The sequence below is a fragment of the Ictalurus furcatus genome, chromosome 14, assembly GCF_023375685.1.
Source record: "Ictalurus furcatus strain D&B chromosome 14, Billie_1.0, whole genome shotgun sequence".
In the NCBI taxonomy this organism is placed as follows: Eukaryota; Metazoa; Chordata; class Actinopteri; order Siluriformes; family Ictaluridae; genus Ictalurus; species Ictalurus furcatus.
The window spans coordinates 29,608,264-29,629,320 of NC_071268.1; the positions used below are offsets into that span (position 1 = coordinate 29,608,264).

Genomic DNA, 21,057 nt, shown 5'->3' on the forward strand with positions numbered 1-21,057 from the left:
ATAAAATTAAAATATTCTCCCTTTGTTTTTATAGTTGTAAACAAAGAATTTCACAGTTCAGATCTTTCTAACATTTATGTTGTACTTATCTATCTATCTAAAAAAAATTATGTGTTTGTGAAATTTCTGTCCACTCTGTCATAACTCTCATAACCACCTCTTTAAGACAACAGCCTTTGACACAAGTTACATCACAATCATCATACATTTTATAGATAGCAACTGCTGTGTACACAGGTAAGTATCTACACTATTTTCTAATTTTCATCAGCTGGATGAAGTCAGAGGATGCTTTCTGGCATAAAATTAGAATTTAATATATTTTTTGTCATTATGTGTAATATTCAGTTGCAGTTTTACATTGCTTACTGTCAGCATTTTAACAGAATTTCTCCCCCATCAATGTAGTGAAACTACAATACCCAGGATGCGATATGCAAATACAAAATTTCTTCATTAGTAATGCTTATTGTGATCAACCAATCCAGACCTCTAAGTGAGACACTTTGTCTTACTCTCTTGCATCTCCTGGTAGAAAAAACATAGTGGGAGAGTGGTGGTTTGTAACAGCAAGCCAAAATTGCTTTTCTAAAATGTCACATTGTGCTGTTGCGTGTCAAAATCAGAAAGTTGATGTGCTAACTAAGATTTTAACAGGCTTGGCCTGCTAGTTACACAACATGCCTAATTTATATTGCTTTAACAAGACTTGCATGCATAAAATCTACATCTCGGAACTAGCTAGCTAATACTCACTAGGTCATGTTTTTACTGTGGAGTTGCTTTTAATGGACATGTATAACTATCTAAATTTATAGAGTGGTGCAGGGATGAAGTCATTTTGTATGACCCAGAAACGAGTTAGCATTTCAGCCCTTCCGGTTCCATTATCCTGAAGTCGATGGGTTTTTTGAATGGGATTTCGGTTAAAAGCCTGAAATAAAGTCTGCGGTAAACACAAGCTCAAAATATTTTCACGTTTTATTATATGACTTAAAATACACCAGTAATACCCCAATCGTGATTTTTTTTTTTAAAGCTTTTACGTGTGAAAAAGGTGGTTGCTAAATGGGACTACAGACGTTGTCGGGGACTGGTTCAGGTGTGCTGTGTACAATTCCCCACAAATTGTAAATCCGTATTATGGAAAACCTTGCTAAATAAAGTTTGGAGAAGTTGTCAGAAGCTTGGTGATGGTGATGTTGAGGTGGAGCGACCGTGGTGTAGTTTGTTTATAGCGTACAGTTAGCTGTTTATTTCTGGTGATTGTATTTAGGCTTCAAACTTTATAAAAGTTGTGTTTATTTGTGAAAATTATCTTGAGGGACAGAACATGTTAGTATTGTAAACTTTTGTTGATCACAGAGCTTATTTTTTACGATAATTCAAAATCCTATGGGAAAATCTTATTGGGATTTTGTCGAGGGAACCGGTGTGATGATAACTTCCGGGTTCTGATAAAAAAAATGACATGCGCCATTCTATTGGGTGATTTGTCTGCGTCTCTGCTCTTGTAAACACTGTTATTGACTTTTCAGCATACACCTGAATTGTTTATTTGGTAGCATATTGTTATATTTGATGCGTATTTTCATTTGGTTGATGGGATTTTTATTTATCCTATATTTTGCTTCCACGAGATGATGCACTTTAAGGATCAGTCGAATTTGATGTAAAGATTTGCACATTATCAGGAATGTAGCACAACATGGAGGTGAAAGCAGCGGTCTGTTTATTTAAATGTGAAAGTGCAATAAAAATCTTGTCCCTAAAATCAATCAATAATCATGATAAATAATCGAGTTCTCAATATTGATCAAAATAATATGGATTATCATTTTGGCCATAATCGTGCAGCCCTAATGGAAATACACTATAACCCAAAAGTTTGTGGACACCGCCAATGCCGCATTAATCCATTGGGGCCCGTTATATTGGACACTTGCATTAAATTTGTTGATCAAATAAAAATAAAGACAAATACAGAAAGCATATCAACCCATATAGGCTAAAAATAATCCACATAAATGAAACAGTTGTATCGAGTAATAATTTTACAGATCAGAAACAGACCAGCAAATAAAATGTATTAAGTCTCACTCAGCACTAAAAGGGCTTCTTCCTGCTCTTCTTCAAAGAGAATTGCTCGATTAAATTCTTAATATCGAGTTGACATATCAATGTCATACTCACTTGACATCACTGGCAAACAGTTAAGCCTATGTTCATGCATTGATGTTCTCCAGTCTAATTTTTAAAGGGGGCCCCCTAGTGTTCGGGGTCCTGGGCTGCAGCCCATGATGCCCATTGGGATAACTTGGCCTTGGATGAACATCTCATTCCAGATGTATTCCCCATAATTTCTTATATGCAATAACAGTCACAACAACACATAAGAGTCTTTTACTGTTTAATACTGCAACAACAATGTAGAAAACATTTTTATTACAATTAGCATAGTAGTTCATATAGCATACACACATACATTTTGTTTCCAGAACATGGCCAGAGAAGAGTTTCACGCTTGTGAGAGTTTGCAGATTTTGCTTTCCTGGAGTGCTGATCAATCAATTTGATTTGTGATGTTCATATTCTAAAGAAAGTGGGCAGAAATGATACCATCTACTTTTCTGATAATCTCAAAGCAATCTATTATTTTTGCTTTACTTGGTCTTTTTTCACAAAAAGGGGTATTGAAATAAAATTTCAGACCTGGCCCAATCATAATCTGAACAATACAGGGGTTTAAAATGTTATTAAATCTGTAACAGGAAATCTCACAATTTGTTGTGTACACAACATTTATACATATATACACACACACACACACACACACACACACACATTTCCATCCTTTGCGCTTCAAAGATTGTGTTAGACCCATTGGTGTGCAAATAGGTAAAGTGTGGAATGCTCTTTGGGACTTGGTAAGTTTTTCTGTGTCTGAAATAGCATCCTACTCTCAGTTCCCTACAGAGTGCAAAGCACTAGAGTTGTGCAAACAGGACTGGGATCCAGCAATCCAGCAGAATCCAATGAAAATGTCAAAAGCATTACATGATTTGACAATTTCTATATTTTATCATACACACTAATAATTCCTGGTTTATAGTTTGGCATTCAATCCGTCCCCTTCCCTTTCTCTTGCATGTGGTGAAAATACAAGATGTTTCCACATCACCATTTCAGGCTGGACCTGACCGAGTGAAGTGGGTCGTCCAGTCACCAGATGCTCACCTGCAGTCATGACCCTCGAGACTGATTCCAGGACTAGGTCCTGGTAAACCTAACCAAGGCAAGGTACTTTTCATCTTTTTTGTATATTTCATGGGGGTCATTAGGATGCGTCTTTCTCGGACCCCTCCCCTAAGATCTGTTCACCAACGATGGCCCTACTAAAAGCATTAAGCTCACAGAGAAAATCCTGAGTTGAGTTAAGCCCCTTCACCACACAAAGTATATAAACTTTTAGCAAATAAAATTGCTAGCATTGTCAAATATCTGTGGTATAAATGGTCTTCAGCAGCTTTTCTATGAAATTGTAAACTTAGCTTTTTTCGGTTGATGTTTGTTTAAAACACACCATCCTGTGCACAACTCTAGATCTCACTCACATTTCCTCATAGAAAAGCTGGAAGACAAAACAAGAGAAGAGGGACAAGACCATGACCTGTGGGTGAGGCCAGTTCGTTCTCGCATCCCCTGGAAAGACACACAATTTAATCGTTATATCTAATTTAATTGACACAAAACACACACACTTTTATTAACATTACTCTGCGTTTTAGCCAACATGGTCCATGCTAGTGGCCCATGTGCAGCGAATCCTGTAATATTAATATATCTATTACATATTAACACAACAGCTATAACTGACTGTTTATTATGTAACCTACCTGTTTAATATGTGTAATTTACTTATTATCTCAATTACATTTGTTTCTCATGTGGTACAAAATAATTTGTGATTGAGTGCTTGTTTTGTTAGGACCAGTATTTGTTTGGGGTTCCAGAATTCATTTTCCAAATATCTCCTGCCATTAAAACTGCAGAGGAGAACTGCGATATTCATTATTTTAATTTGATCTTCAATTCACTGTGGTAAACAGCTACATAATATAGTTTTTTCAATGTCCAAATATTTATGGACTGTATTTGGTGTATATAGGCCAAATATCCATGACATAATCTATATATCATGTAAACCTTGGTGGGATTGGTCAAACTTCCTGCAAGAGCATTGGGTTCGGGCAAAAATAGGATACAATAAACAGTCCATTTTAAAATAAACTGAATTATTGGTTTTACAAGAAATTAAGTGTTTTGCAGATAATTAAATATACAAGTTTGATATTGACTCACCTGTGGGAACTGACTTTTGATTTGTTTCTTTAGATGGCACAGGTGTTACTGCAAGGGGGAAAAACACACACCCTTATTAGATTTATCTTTTATCTTAACCTTTTAACCATATGATAAATTGTACATTTCATAATGAATTTTGAATAATGGCAGCTGAATATATTGACAACCGGTGACTACCATTCAAACCATTTTTCAAAGGAAATACACCTCTGCATGTCTCTGGACAGGGTATATGAAGAAAAAAAAACAACTACAAAAATGTATTTGTAGATATTCCCATTTTAATTGCATAGTGTGTCACTTCCAGGGAAAAATGACCAAAAAGAACAAAATGTTCATAATCATACAATAAATGCTGTCTAGAATTTCTTTCCACTGGAGACATTTCTTCATCTAGAATAGTTGGCAGCAAACATGGTTCATCTGTGTGTTTGGCTCTGCATTTTCCCACACACTAGTTCCTTTTCCAAACATTGCTTGGTGAAGAAAATAAAATGATTGGCGTTTATTTGTTTTGAAGAAGGTGGTATTTGTATGAGGTTATGTGCACTTCTCTGAGGTTCTTTACCAACTTGGGGGTGTTCAATGCTGGAATATCTCCTCACAGTTCAACAGGATTCAGTCCTTCCACCACAAGGCTCTTGTTAATCTCTTCTCTGCTCTCCATATTTATCTAGGTCACCAGTGTGAAAGTTTAGAATCTGGAGAGTGTGGTGCATCTTCAACTATATTGCCTGGAATATGCTTAAAGATGTCACTCTGACTTCCTGTTTATTGTCGTGTGAAGTTAATCGTGCTGTGTATACTGCACAGTATATACATATTTCCAGATTGTGTTCCAAGTCTTTGCGTGTTTTTGTTTCTTGTAATCCTAGTTATTTTGAATGTTTAACCATCTTTTTGAAATTCTGTATTTTTTTATTGATTTATTTTACATTTATTCCTGGGTCTCGACAGAAGAACATTCTGTAATAATGGATTCGCCAAACATCATCCAAGTGAGCATGTATCAACATTCAGTTTGGAGGATGAGGTAGTGGGACAACATCTGTTGCAGCAACAAAACTGAATCCATGAACAACAAAAATGTCTGTACCAACTTACCACTGCAATCACAGGGCTTTCACAACTGGTCACACTACATGCTTCCACGATCCCTAGAGCATAGGGGTGGCAGTCAGCCTGTGCAGAGGGTAAGTTTGGTCAGGCTTCCTCAAAGGGAAGATGATCACTCGCAGTAACTCGCCATCCAACTCCGGCAAGGACACCATTGCTCCTCCACATGACTCTGATGTCTCTGTCACTCCAGAACCTCCACAACCTGCTGACTCTACATAGAGCGTTGCCTTCAATTCAATTCAATTTTATCTGTTTAGCGCTTTTAACAATGGACATTGTCCCAAAGCAGCTTTACAGAAATATATAAATTCAGGATATTTAAATGTATGAATTTATCCATAATGAGCAGCCAGAGGCGATGGTGGTGAGGAAAAACTCCCTGAGACGATATGAGGAAGAAAACTTGAGAAGAACCAGACTCAAAAAAGAACCAGTCCTCATCTGGGTGACACCAGATAGTGCGATTATAAATAAATTCCTTCTATAAATGTGCTAATACTACATAGTCAAATAGTGCAGATGTGTAACCAGGAGAATTCATTACAGGTTTCACATAAAGTCTGTTTTGTTGAACTTCTCCACTGTTCACTGATTGAGACTTGAGTGCAAATCTGTTTGTGGTGATTGCAATAAGGATATAATAGCAATTGTAGTCCTAGTCATCATAGCATAACTGTTCATATGAAGTGAGGTCCAAATGAGGTCTTCACTTGACTCGTTGTTGCCCCTCTGCCTCCACCGGACCCCGCTAAATCAGTCATTGTTGCTCCTTCTGGGAAATGCTGGCATCCACTCCCCTGCCATATGTTAGCATTATGGCCAGTAATCCAGGACCCCCTTCCTGTCACGAATCACACCTGTCAGCACACCTCATGGTTCCCAATGCATAGAACAAAAATTGGTCACACATACAACCAAACACAGTACAACGTGAAGTGAAATGCTGTTTACGATTGTCCAGTGATAAAACAGAATTGTAAAAGCAAAATGTATTTATTTATATAAAAGCAGAATTTGCTTACATAAAAATATAAACAAATGATATAAAAGAAAGAGGTCAGAAAAAGTATGAACTGTATGTGGAATAAAAGTGCAGATGTGTGCAGTTGTATGTACAATACAGTGCTGTGCATTTGAGCTGAGGCTGTGTAGTGAAGAAGCTAACAATGTAATAAAAATGTATAAATACAAGATATGCCATGTGTGTTGACAGGAATGTTGGGTGTTGTGCAAAGAAATCTAAGGTCTGTATCTATGTGCATGTATAAATAGTCCTGCGTGTTGTCCTGGTTGAGGGCCTGAATGGCCTGTGGGAAGAAGCTCGTCCTCATTATGTACAGTAAGTGTTGGCCTTCAGGGAGCAGAAGTGCGTCCATGACTGCAACAAGGAGAAGAGTCCATTGTTCAGATGGCTGAGGTCCTTCATTATCTTCCTGGCCTTGGTCCAGCACCACTTGCTGTAGATAGACTGCAGGTCATGGAGCTCAGTGTGGACGGTACACTCAGCTGATCACTCCCTCCTCGAGAGCCACCTATCCTGCTTGGTGCTGTTCCCAAACCAGGCTCTCATGCTTCCTGTCAGGATACTCTCGATGGTGCAGGAGCAGAAGCTCTTTAACACCTTAGAGGGCTGTTTAAAGTCCCTTAAGTGCTTAAGGTGGTAATGACCTTCTTGCTTCACATTTCTTATTTCATATTTCTAGTTTCATCCTTGTTGCTTTGCACGTTTACTGTTCCTTTTGAATTCTATATATTTACTCATTAAAACTTGTATTTGTTACCAGTGGTTTGAAACTTCAGTTTGAAGTGTTTTAAGCCTCATCAATACCAAGAAAATCAGTTCATTCTTGCTTTCATGGGTAAACCCCATAGGGAGGCTGTGGCTCAGGTGGTAGAGCAGGTTTTCCAATAATAGTAGGCTTGGTGGTTTGATTCCCGAGTCCACATGCTGAAGTGTCCTTGGGCAAGGCACTGAACCCCAAGTTGCTCCTGATGGCAAGCTAGTGCCTTGTGTGTGTGTGTGTGTGTGTGTGTGTGTGTGTGTGTATAGGTGTGTGTAAAAGTTTAAAGTGCTTTGTAGAACCGCTAAGGTTAAAAGGCTATAAGTGCATACCATTTAGAATTTAAACACATTCTGATTTAAAAATATTGTTATGAAATGGTTGAATGTGTTGAAACAGAAATTCAAAGATGGCCCACTGATTTATGTTCTCCTTTTTTAATCTAATACCAAAGATGTACTTTAATTAACTGTGTAGTGCAGAACACAGCTAGGTTTGTAAAACACCATTCATTTGCATGCCATTAAACAGGCATACATAAATAATTTTTGTTGTACAGCAAGTTTAGTAAATTTCCACATAATCCTGTTTTCTAGTGTTACTCTGTATTCTTTTGAGAATAATCCACTTACCATCGACTGTGACACTGCTGATTAGATCCCATTTGTCATCGACACGTGTAGATCTTTTTGTGCGTCTCACTGCCTGGTAGCTCTGGTACACACCCTTATCAGCAAGTGTAAGATTCTTCAACTCCAAGGAACAGTCCCCCTTAAGCAGCTGGGTCTCAGGAACAGTCACACGGCCCCCATATCCATCACCCTGAAATGACTCCTTGCCCTTTCGCTCAAACACATCACCCTTATCAGTGCTCCACCTAATATATGGAGTTCCACCTACAACTCTCAGTGTACATGGCAGGACAACTGTGGAACTCTCTTTGCCAAATACATGTTTTGCAGAGAGGAGGCCTGAGATGGGAAAATTAAAAAATTAAGTTAAACTTTAAATTAATTTCAGCACCTTTTATGTAATGCTCTTATGTTAAGAAACTTATAATTCATTTATTTTATTTAAACAAGCAATATACTTACCCACACAGGTGGTGATCCACAATATGCAAATTGGTAAAAAGGTGGTCATGATGCCCGGATAGTCTCTGGGGGAGTGTGTGCTGGTTTCCTACAACAAGCAGAGGCAAGATTTAACAGAGAAATATATACAAATATCTACAGGTAACAGTGTATGATGGAACTTATCAATAAATTCTCATTTAAATAATTATATAATAATTCCAAATAAACAACATAAATCCTTGCCTAAAAAACAATCTAGGTAAAGCCATAGTATCAGTGTAAACCACAAGTTTTATCAGTGTAAAATGACTCTAAATGCCTAGCCCTAATGGTTTCTTTTCAAGCAACTCAAGAAACTAAGCTTCTGTGTACATTATTTAATCACCAGTTACCACTCAGTTCCAGTAGGTGGAGTTCATGTCTTTCTTATAGGAACCTTTAACTAAAATGATAGTTGTGTTACAAAGATATTATATAGTACTGAAACCTTGTTGTCTTGTGTATGTTAAAATAATTAAAATGTACAGTTTTCCAGCAATGACCTGTACTTCATGTGTTTTGCACGTGAGGATGTGTTCATAGAAGATAAATATGAACATCTATTTAAACTAAGTGTTTCCTAACTTCAGTTATAAATTACATTGCTATTTTTAAGACTATTCTGTAGAAAGTGCAGGCAGGACAAACAGCCCATTTTGAGACACACACATACACCCAAACAGGTTTTCCCCCCAGTGTCCCAGCTTACACTACACAAAAGTTAATGTTAGCCATATGGACACAAAGCTGCATGAAATTAGACCAATTTACACCACCATTTCCAAGTCAAAATATCAACAACATTTAAATGTCAATACCAGCAGCGGGCCATGCATTTTACAGCTAGGCCTTCAGTGCCATCCTCCCGCAATTTAACCACTTTCAAATAACCTCACCATGACACTAGGGCTATAGGCTATTCCAGTGGTTTTCAAAGTGGGGGCCGCCAGGGGGCGCCCGGGGGGCCTCAAAGCCACCAAGCCCATCCCTCCCACTAGTGTGTTTTCTCTTTCTCACTCTCAGACAACCACACACACACAATCAATTCCTAATGTAATGTAATGTAAAGATGTAAGATGTAATTATTAATAAAAAAAAAAGGGGTATATATTCAGAAGTCTGTATTTTTCATGTGTTTTAATGATATCTTGCAAAAGGGGGCCTCGGTCAAATGTTAATGCCTTTTGGGGGGCCTTGCCCTGGAAAAGTTTGGGAACCCCTGGGCTATTCAATGGCTGCTATTGTAACCACTTTAGCTGCCATTTTGATTATAATTGTGGGAGGATAACATCAAGGTTGTACCACTAATACGCACATCAAATCACATCAAATCAATGTCATTACCAGAGAAAAAAGAACAAACTCAGTACAACCAGTCACATTTACTCACACGACAACCAAGCAAGCAAAAATGCTATAAAACACAAAACACAATCAGGTTTCAAGAGGCTTTCATACTGATTCCATCCAAGCTGCTGGGCCTAAACCTACATGCCACCACACACTCAGTCACAGCCAAGTCACTGAAACTGAACATCATTAACACCAGCAGCAATGATCTAAAGCAATCAAATAATAATAATAATAATAATAATAATAATAATAATAACAATAACAACAACAACAACAAGTAACAGGTCTATCGATCTTCTCTCATACTATGGTAATATGGACAATCAGAGTAACTGTATGATCATCTGGTAATTAAAACGCCTGAATAATTAAACAACAGTGTGGTGTAACACAAAAGTGTCGCAATAAAAATATTAAGTTTTTAAATTCTTCAACTTAAATATAATTTTCAGAAAAAGATCTTACTCTGATGAAGGTAGAACACTTGGTGTGTAAAATTTTGATATGACTAAATAGAAAGAAAATGTGTTTAGAAGTTTCCACCAGTCACCACCCCTCTACTGCTGCCTTTGTTTCCCATAAAGGTCACATTTCAATAACGCCTCTTACTTCCTCATGCTGAGTGTTGAATGATGATGAGGAAATACATTATTTCTTAGCTGTATTCTACTATATATATTACTTAAAATTAATTAAACGCTGTACTTAACAGTATTTTAATTGTATTAGACTTACTTGTCAGTAGACAGTAGAAATAAACTATAGACTTTTGAAAAGAAACAACATTGGTTGTCTATGAATAAACAAACCCTGAGTCAGTGGAATTTTCCACTTCAAATGTTGCAGTGACGTTGTGCTGCCGTTGAACGGCGCTGTTTAGTAATATAACACTAAAATAGACTTTAATACAGCATAGTCTCAAGAAGGAGAAATAAACCCAGTGACATGAATATGCACTTTCGTGTGGAATATATAGTACAAATTGAATACATTACATACTTTACTATAATATATAATGGGTTTTTATCCAGATTATCTTAACAAAGTCATATTAATCTGATTTCTTTATTTATTTTAGGTGTACTATATTACCATTTATTGATATTTCTCATTTGTAAGTTGCTTTGGATAGAAGCGTCTGCTAAATGAATAAATGTGAATGTAAATCCTGTAGACTCTTACCTCGGAGAAGGGAAATACCGCGTTTACATTCCGCAGATTCACAACGCCAGTCTCCGAGACGAGTTACACGTAAACATATGAAAGTTTGGAGCCGTGTGCAGACACCCAACCCTATCCGGGCCGTGTGCAGATCTCAGCATACACGTTGCGCCACGCCTTAACCGATCCGGGCCGTGTGCAGAGCTGCAAAACACTTCCTGTAAACACTTTTTTGCAAGGCTGCACCTCTCGAGTTTAACAAACCAACATTACATTCGGTTTTCCCTGAAGCAATAATATCTATGTAGTATTATTCAATTTCTCCACCTAAAACAAACAAACAAATAAATGCAAACATAGCATGGTGAGCTATGGTTGTGCTTTGACACACTCTCAAAAATACAGGTAGCAAACTCTACTTTTATTTGTTTGCTGGAAGTGCTACCATAAGTGTACCATTACTATGTCTCTTTTACTGGGTAGATGTAACTTTAATTAGCTTTTAAATGGTTATGAAACCTCCCTCTTTCAGCTCAAGTCTACCTCTCAATCTTTTTGAAAAATGCAGCTGAAATGGGCGTGGATGGCTGTGCGAAGAAGGGAGGGGGAGTGGGTTCACAATGAAGATGGATAGTGACATAGAAGTTTGCAGATGAGCCAGAAGACCTCTCTCCTCCTGAGTACCCAGGGCTAAATGGAGACACAATAGATAGCGGTGCAGGTCCTCTGCCCTGTCTATTTGAATGGCCCGTGGAGCTTTAAGTGGTTTAATTAGCTCAAAAGGCAAGTAAAACGGTTATGGTTAAAAAAAAAAACATGCCTCATTTGAAGGGATGGAAAAGTCCTTGGGACTACGGCATCATTGTGTAGACACAAACTGCTTTCATGAGCAAGTCCGAAGTCCACCTTTCTCCAATTCTCATCACTCTCCCGAGAAAACACACTCGAACTCTTACACCACTGAAACAAACACTCGCAACCCATTTGAACGCCTCTCTCAAATACTACATCTGTAGGAAAGCACCAAGTGCTGTCATGAATAATTAAGAGACAGCATCTTCTCATAGGATAAGGACACGCAGGCTCATGAATAATTATGAGACACCGACGTGACATTCCAAACCAGGAAGATGAAAATGGCGTAAAAAGCACAAAATGAACCAGATTTCTCCTACAATTAATATTAACGGATGCTAAGATTGTCTTTTATGATGTGCGATACAAACACCTCTGTTAAAATCTCAGAAAATGTAGTTTAGTATTTCATGACGCTTTAAATAAAAGTTTCAAAAGGCACATCAGTGGTCCAATTATGCACCTTAAATTATTTTTAAAAGTACACCACATTCACATTTCCAGGTGAAAGACACCAAATGTACAAAAAGTGTACGCTTGATGATACCGTGCATGCAACAAGAAAATGCACTGTTTAGTACCTTTATTTCTAAGCATGTATACATCCTGATTGTGTCCTACTGATTCGAAATTTTAAACAGTCTTATGGATTGTTAATATGGTATGTTCCTTATTAAAACCTGTTAAACCTGCATTAATAAGGATAATAAGTCTCCTCATCAGTACACAAAACAGTAATACACAATCATGTATTATTATCACAGCAGTATACACTACTACTCGGATGAAAAACAAACACACATCATTCTCTAAATTGTATACCAAACAGGTCAGATTATGATGAAGTTTCAGATCAAAACTGCAAAATTGATTAAGTACATTAAGTCTGTGTGAATTATGATAAATGTACACATTTACAGCTAGAGCATAAAGACACAACTTTGTGTTCATCTACAAAAAGTCCATCTTTGTTCACCTAAAAGCACAGAACGGGAGAACACACCAGGATTAAATGTTGTATATATGAAAGTTTCCTAAGACAATCAAGTTTGAAGTATGTCTGGTATTTATTTCAGGTATCTCTGAATAGAGTTGTGAGTAAGAGCTGAATTATGAAAATTAAGAGGTTTGTGCATATGGCATTTGGCATGTGCTCTTCTACAGATGAAGGATACTATAACTTAAGGCTTACATTTACATGTATTTATGTGGCAGTGTTGGGAAATTATATTAGATTTAAATATAAAATAGAGACATTAAGAAAAGGGAAAAAAAAACGTCCTGTTTTTAGAGCTGGAAAAAACGTAAGTACGAAGGGGCTGCAGCAAGGTCAGCCTGCAGGAATAGATAAGAAGAGTCATGCATATGTACAATAGACACGCCCACACACACTCGCACGAACACAGGGAAGAGTTTAGAAAACTTTATGTAGTTTAATTAAGTAAAACACATAAAATAATTATTTAACAGTCATGGGTTTTACATAAGATTTTGGGGGAGCATAGTTTTCCTATTTACATGCCCAGGGGATTTGGGTGGCCTGAGTGTCTTTAGAAGCAGCAGGAATCTGGGGAGTTTACATGCGATATGACATTCTGTAGTATGTTTGGAAAGCCGCATCCGAATATCTTTTCTTTATGTAGAGCACCGAAATAGAAGTTTGAGTGGATGCGTTAGATCTTCTTCTTGGGGGAGGAATAGCAATGCGTGTCTGTGTAGAGGCCTCCGTTCTCTCTTTCCAGAAAGGCAGCACGGTTAGGTAAGTAGGTACAGCCCAATGAGCCTAACTGTTCTTGGGTACAGGGGCCTTACTCAAGTTTCTTTCTGGCAGTGCACAGAACCTTAAATAAACCTTACTGAGCTACTACCCCCACTCACTTCACCCGCTTAAAGATCAAGTGAGGAGGGGATTTTATGACCACATTTCTGCATAAACGTTGGTTAGCCCCACATGCCTACAATGTGTTCTGCAGGGTTTCATAACTCCATGAAAATCCCCATGTACTATATGGTTTTATTTTTTTTCATCTTGTTCAGACATGCCTGATACTGAATAATATGGACATGTGATACATGATGAAAAACACAAACCTAGTTTATGTGCCAGCCTGGTGTGAAATAATGTTGTGACCTTAAACACAAACCTGCTGGGACACTAGATACACTAGACACTAGATCCCCAAAAGAAAACAGCTTTGATCACTTAATCTTCTTAAAATAAAGGTAAGTGTATATGACAATGCACATCTAAAATCATATCTCTATCTTCATCTCAGTGATCAAAAAAATGTATTCTTAAATAATATATTCAGAGATAATGTTAAGAACTTAACTGTGAAAGTGACTTAAGTGACTGTGTAATATTTGAAAATATTGTTAGACTGATGTAGAGGCTAAAAAAAAAAGACTCAATTCATGAAAAAAAGCCAGTCCTTAACTGAAGCTTAACCCAGCAACTTGTTTGCCAGAGCAAGAGGAACTGAAAGTATGATAATGCCTTGGTTTTGCTTTCCTGTGAAGGCTGTAATGAGCTGTACTTTGTGTTCCTGTAAGTCACATGGTTCTCTATTTATACAAGCCAATGATTTTCCCCTTGGGCTTTTCATGAATCAGTAATGAGTGTGTGGTGAGTGGAAAAGCTTATTGTATCAGTCCATTTCTATAATAAAATTATGTTTCATTATATAAGAAAATAAATCCCAAGTCTATTATTATTATTATTATTATTATTAAATAAATCCCAAGTCTATCCACTATTTTTCATGCATACTCATGATCCCCAGAAACAGAAGTACAGCATTTAGGTCAGTCATGAGACATGTCTTTTCCCAGAGGAGTGTGCAGCTCTAGAAGCGAAAGTCATACTTAATGTTAACAAAAATGTTTGGAGGACAGGTTCAGGGCAGTCTTCTGGGCATATTTATCAGGCGTGACCCAGATGAGAAAGGAGTCCTTGATAAAATGAAACTGCACTTAACAGCTCTCAATAAAGACCTGTGGATATCAGATATGCCAGCTGTATTTTATATAAGGACATAATGATAAGGTACTAAGTAGGTGTACTGACATGACACACATGCTGCAGTTGAACAGAGGACACCTGGTCTTGTCACCATCATCCCTGTGATATCTTACAGAAGTCTGGAACAGAAGCTTGCACAGAGTCATCCCGGTTACTTAATAGTCATGTCAGTAGCTGCCAATATACAGAGTTTTGATATCAGCATGTATATCAGTATGTATTGCCAATCAGACAAATTGGGCTTGTGATTCCTCAAATCTTGACAGTGAAAGAAGAGACCTTTAAGTGGCACCTGTTTATTTAAATCCACCACCTTTATCACCTCTGTTTTCCATAAAATAAAAAAATATATATATATATTATATATATATATATATATATACACACACACACACACACACACACATACATACAGTATCTCACAAAAGTGAGTACACCCCTCACATTTTTGTAAATAATTGATTATATTTTTTGATAATATAACATTTGAAAAGATATAATCAAATATTTACAAAAATGTGAGGGGTGTACTCACTTTTGTGAGATACTGTATGTATGTATATATATATATATATATATATATATATATATATATATATATATATATATATATATATAAATAAACGTGTGAAACTGAATTACTGTGTGTACTATCAAACATCCATTAAGACAAATACTGGACCTTTAAAAACTTAAACTTAAAAACACTTAATACTGACAAGCCACTATCTGTCTTCAAACCAAGACTTGAGTGCAAACAGCATCAAGCTCAACTTCCAGAAAGGCTTCTCCAAGCAGGAGTAGGAAAACAAGGGTGTGTGGCCTACAACAAAAATACTTGAACTTGTGAAATTAAATTTAAACAGTGCATTCACTCTTGTGTATAACACAGCATGTTGGCATATTTTGTTTTTTTCCTGACACTCCTGTCACTCCACTACTCAGGTGGTTATACATCTCCCAGACACATGGAGACCTCCTGCCAGATGCTCTGATTAGGAGTAGCTATGTTGCCATTTTGAACTATGGCCTCTTTTGATGAACAGAGTACTCTGAAAATGGAATCCCTGTCCACTGCTGGTTTCTTGGGCATCTGGCAGAAGCAAAACACAATTACCCACTGAAATAATCCTGACTCAAAAAATGTCATATACAGTATAAACTCCTTTTCTCGTATTACTGTATTTTCCACAATACAAGGATAATATAATATAGTAATAATATATAAGGATATTATATCTTATATTAGGACCAATATGGTAATGTTGACCCCTAGATGCACAACGTACTCAAAAAACTAACATGGGTACCATGTGCAGATGTAATTGGTATTTCATAGCTCCATTAGCCATATTAGTATTAGCAATGAGTTTTCTGTTCAATAAACATCGAAATCTTAGCTCTCTTGAATGTTGTACCATTATACTTGAAGTTAACTAATATTGTAACTGACAGTGTTAAAACATTGTACTTACACTGACCAGAATTTTGATTTAGTAACTGTGTCGACTTTTCCTATACTAACTTAACACAAATTTCCACAAGAGCATCGTGAACCGAAGTGTCACTGACACCTAGTGGTGGCAGTGAAGTGTAGCAGATGATTCTACTTGTAAATAAATGAAAAGTTCAATCATGAGAGACCAGTGAAAGAAGTAAAGATAATTGTTTACTGAACAAATATGATTTGTTTTGACAAAGTCTTCGGAGATTTGACTCTAAAAGAGTCCTCACACTGAGGAGATTTGCACCTATAAGTCAATGTCTAATATTTTAAAAACCGAAGCAGCACAAACTAAACTTTTAGTGGCACAAACCAGCAGAAATGGAGCACAAACAAACAAGACTATTTGGGGTGAATTTGGAGCATGTGTGTGTGTGTGTGTGTGTGTGTTGGGGGGGGGGGGGGGTGGCCAACTTCATACAGGTATAAAAGGCAATGTTTTTTACCAGGAAGTCTATGGTTATTTCAGCAGAACAATGACAGGCCTCATTCTGCATGTGCTACAACAGCGTGGCTTCATAGACACAGAGTGTGTGTGCTTGACGGGCCTGCCAGCAGTCCAGATCTGTCTCCTATGGTGCATCATGAAGAGGAGAATCAGACAATGGTTCTCAACTAGTAGTTAAAACACAGATTATTAAATTGCCCCATATGAACTGCTTTTGTTATACACTAAGCTTAGTGCCTTTCCAATTTTTCCTCATGTCCAGCTTTGATTTCTGATGTGTGTAATGATCAGTGTGTGATCTACTGAGACTAACTCACTTAACATCGACTGAGAGATAAACACGGCTGATCACTTCTCTTTTTCTCTCGACAGATCTCTTAGTGCATCTCACTATCTGGTAGCTCATGTAGGTCCAAATTTTGCCTATTACCTGAAGACACTTAACATAGAAACAGATACTCACATATTCAATTGGAGAAAGAAAAATAAGACACCAGCCGTGAGTTAGAAGAAGCAAGGGTCCAGCTGTAGATACCACATAACCAGATACAGTGAAATTAAGTACTGCAGAGAGGGGGTTTGAGATGGGAAAATTAAGGTAAAACATAATAATGATAATAATAAGAAGAAAATAAACTAAAGAAAACCTCTCCTACTTAATACTGTAGGCCTGTAGGATATCAAACCCCAAAACAAGCAGCTAGTGGGCACTGTTATGTTTAAAAAAAAAAACAAAAAAAAACAAAACAAAACAAAAAAAAAAAACCTGTGTTGGCCAAATTTATTTACAACCGTTACCTATACTACCTTATACAGGTGTATACAAATTGCCCACAGAACAGCGAGACAGTGATCGGTTAACTCAATACTTTTAACATCACCGTGTTGAAACCATTACATGGAGGTGAGAATCTCTTCTAAAATGGCTGCCATCTTGCCTTTACATGCTCAAAGAGTTCTCTGTGTGAACGATATTTAAGAAGTCAGTAGCGCCCTCTGCTGGTCATTCTCTTCATAACAAAAAGAGACAGCAAAGTAAACATGTCAGAGCTCCACTCCAGCTGTGAATATCTGCCTGCCAAATTTCTGTATCCACTTCCTGTATTTCCATTTATACTACCAAGTGATGGATCCATCATTTATTTATTTAATTATATATATATTTAATTTATATAAATATTATTATTAGCATTTGGCAGATGCCCATTTGACAACTGAGCATTTAAGGGTTAAGGCACAGCAGTGGCAGCTTGGCAGGGCTGGGATTTGAACTCACGACCTTCCGAGTTGAAGATTTGTGAAAATTTGAACTGCGACGTTTTCTTCAGAAGCAGGAAGTAGAATGTTTGAAAGGAAATGACCATATATAGCAAATATAAAGATTAAGAACATTCATTAGCTTGAGACAACACAACACGTGTGAGGTCAAACCCCAGCAGAACCAAGCGGTTACTGTTCCACAGGAGTTCATCTCAATCCTAAACAAACTGTAAACAAAAACAAACTAATATTTCACTGTACTGTATGAGTATGTGACAATAAACACAAACAACTTCTACAAGCTAAAGCTGTAGACCAGAGCACTTCATCCACTGCCAGGTGGACAAAATGATCAAATTAAACCCGTTTGTGGTTAAATTTACTAAACTAATCCTGTTTAAACTTACTGAGCAGCAGCATGTGACACAGAACTGTAATCATTAACCAATATGGAGGTAAAATATGGAGCTGAATTCAGGTTTTGAGCTCGACAGCAAAGGGTTAATAACAGTTTAAGAATGCACATGATGTCCATCTTCACTTTCAGGAGAGAAACACCTGGTCAACATGTTTAACATGAACTCTGTTTTTCATTACATCTATTTCTCCTTGTGTGTTCATTAATGTAGAAGTGATCCAGGTTTATCTCCCTATACTCGGGTCCTGTGTACACTAAAACAGCTGCTCATCTGCTTGAATAAACGACGCTAAACTCCTAAACTCTACAATTCACAATCAGAAATACACAGCAACACGTCCAGTAAACATCCTTAAATACTTTAAAGACAATATAAAACATATTGTGTGGATAAAATAAGGATATTTTCGTACCTCAGCCCATGACAGAGCGGCGACAGGCTGTAGGATGACTTCACAATTTTTAGCATTAAAGCGCATCTATTATGGTTTTGAAACGTGGTTAATTTTGTTTTAAAACTCTCATACAATAGACTTGCATGCATCCGAGGTCAAAAAAAAAAAAGAAAAAAAATTATTAACGTGTTCATTATTTAAATTGCAGCATGAGTGTCACAAACGACTCGTTAAATCAGGGGGTTTCAAATCTTATCCTCAAAGGACCGGTTTGGCTGCAGGTTTTCATTCCAAACAATCAGAGACACACCTTAGTCTATTGAAAGCCAAACTGATTAATTATACGCCATAAAATACATCAGTAATACCCCACTCAGGATTTTTTTTTTTAAATAAAAAAAACTTTTACGTGTCTTGAAAAGGATGGTTGCTAACAAGTGTCTAAATGGGACTACAGAGGATGTCGCTGGCATTAAACGTCATCACGCCGAACAGGAAAACTCTTCTACTACAGCCTAGTAGTGTATATACTCGCACTCTTACAACTCAAACGTTCCAACTGGTACATTTAACAATTTATAGTATTTTCCAATTGTATTGTATTTTAAATAAAGACTGAAAGAGTTGTCAGAAGTGTAGCGGTAGTGACGTTGAAGTCATGAGACCGTGGTGTAGTTCATTTATAGCCTAACATTAGCTTTTTACTTCTGGCAAGTGTAGGCTTTAAAATCTTATGAATCTTATCTTAATGAACAAAACATTTAAGAATCATAAACTTTTGTTGGTCACAGAGTTTATTTTCTGCAATAATCCAAAAGCCAATGGAAAAATCCTATTGGCTTTTTGTCGAGGGAATCAGGGTGATGCTAACTTCTGGGGTGGTCTACAAGAATACATCATCCCTGTAGGACTGATGACTTCCATATCTGACACTTGAGAAGGGGACATCCCTCCCTCTCTTAATGTGGAGATAAAGTCCATCTCTACAGCGGGACATTATTACATTTATGATGGAGAAGATGCCAACGTGCATGTAACACCAGACCCACTCACAAAGCACCAGATTTTCTCACAATAAAATTACACAGTGAGAAAAAAGGTTTTGGTTATGTCAAGATCACGAGAAAACAACAGAAAAAAATGAATAATGCATGGCCACTTAGGGTTTCCGTAGGCTAATAAATAAAATGACTTGCGAGTGATATTGTCTACTGAAGTCATGTTTGATGAAACGCAAGTTTCTGTGAGACCTCGTGCCTGTGAAATCGTTACTATGGACAGGTGTGTGGTCTCGCGCTCTGACCGAATCTTCTAGTGTGTGTGTTTGGAGGATTATAAAGTTAAAAATCGGGTGAAACTCGGTAGAAAATATATACATAAATAATGACTCATACTTAAAGGTTGTGATCCAGAGGGGCAGGATGGTCCAAATAAAGTGGGTTCTGGCCACAACAGGAACCTAACTCTTTCAGGGAAACTACAGCTCTAGTGTTTGAGGGCAACTCAAAGCTGTTTGATCAGATGATGAAGACCAGATCTGGGCTTTTTGTTACAAACCTACGTAGGTTAATACAGGAAGTAAAGTCTGGAATCACTGACGACTCATTTCAGCTTTATGCTTTTTTTTCCAGAATAGAAAACGATAAACGTATTTCTTAATTTAATTCTTTTTCAAGGTTCACTGAAAAAATTTGAGAATTGAATTTAAATGTGTACATTAAATGTGTACATTGTTCCCTGTTAATATAATTACAAAAGTATGGAAACTCAAAGAAAAAACACATGTGAATGTAATAAATTTTATTCATGAACAACTGATGTACAGTGACGTAGTTCATTTTTCTTTTCTTTTCACTTTCTGTACAATAGATTACTTTGATCAATACTACACCATTTATTATTTAAATATAAATAATCGTTTGATTTGGTTTCCAGTTTGTGTTTTAGCCAGTATATTCATAAGAAATCTAAACAAGCCCATCAATAGTTGGAACACCTTAAAAGAAAGGTATGAGGTTTCCAAATGTTGAATAAATGGTGAAGCAATAAATTGATTTTTTAAGTTAATCTGTGAAAGTTGTACATATGCAGAATGGTATGAGGTATTTCCTGACACTATGAGTGCCGTCTTATTAACAATAGATGTATGAAACGTGTTTGAGTTTATTTCACCCTAAAGAACCTGTACTGTTTGAGGCAATGTGTAATGTAGTGTAGTGTGCACGTCATGTCCTGAAATAACCTCACAGGCACTGTGTTTA

General features: G+C 37.0%; 1 protein-coding gene across 1 annotated transcript; it reads right to left on the reverse strand.

Moving 5' to 3' along the window:
• Positions 1-2,397: 2,397 nt before the first annotated feature.
• On the reverse strand, positions 2,398-11,041 carry LOC128618088 (uncharacterized). The gene is made up of 5 exons (XM_053641491.1): positions 10,916-11,041; positions 8,360-8,447; positions 7,898-8,236; positions 4,363-4,410; positions 2,398-3,702 (listed from the first exon to the last, which is right to left on the reverse strand). Exons 2-5 carry the CDS (start codon positions 8,406-8,408, stop codon positions 3,611-3,613), a joined length of 528 nt encoding a protein of 175 aa, XP_053497466.1. The 5' UTR covers positions 8,409-8,447; positions 10,916-11,041; the 3' UTR covers positions 2,398-3,610.
• Positions 11,042-21,057: the final 10,016 nt, after the last annotated feature.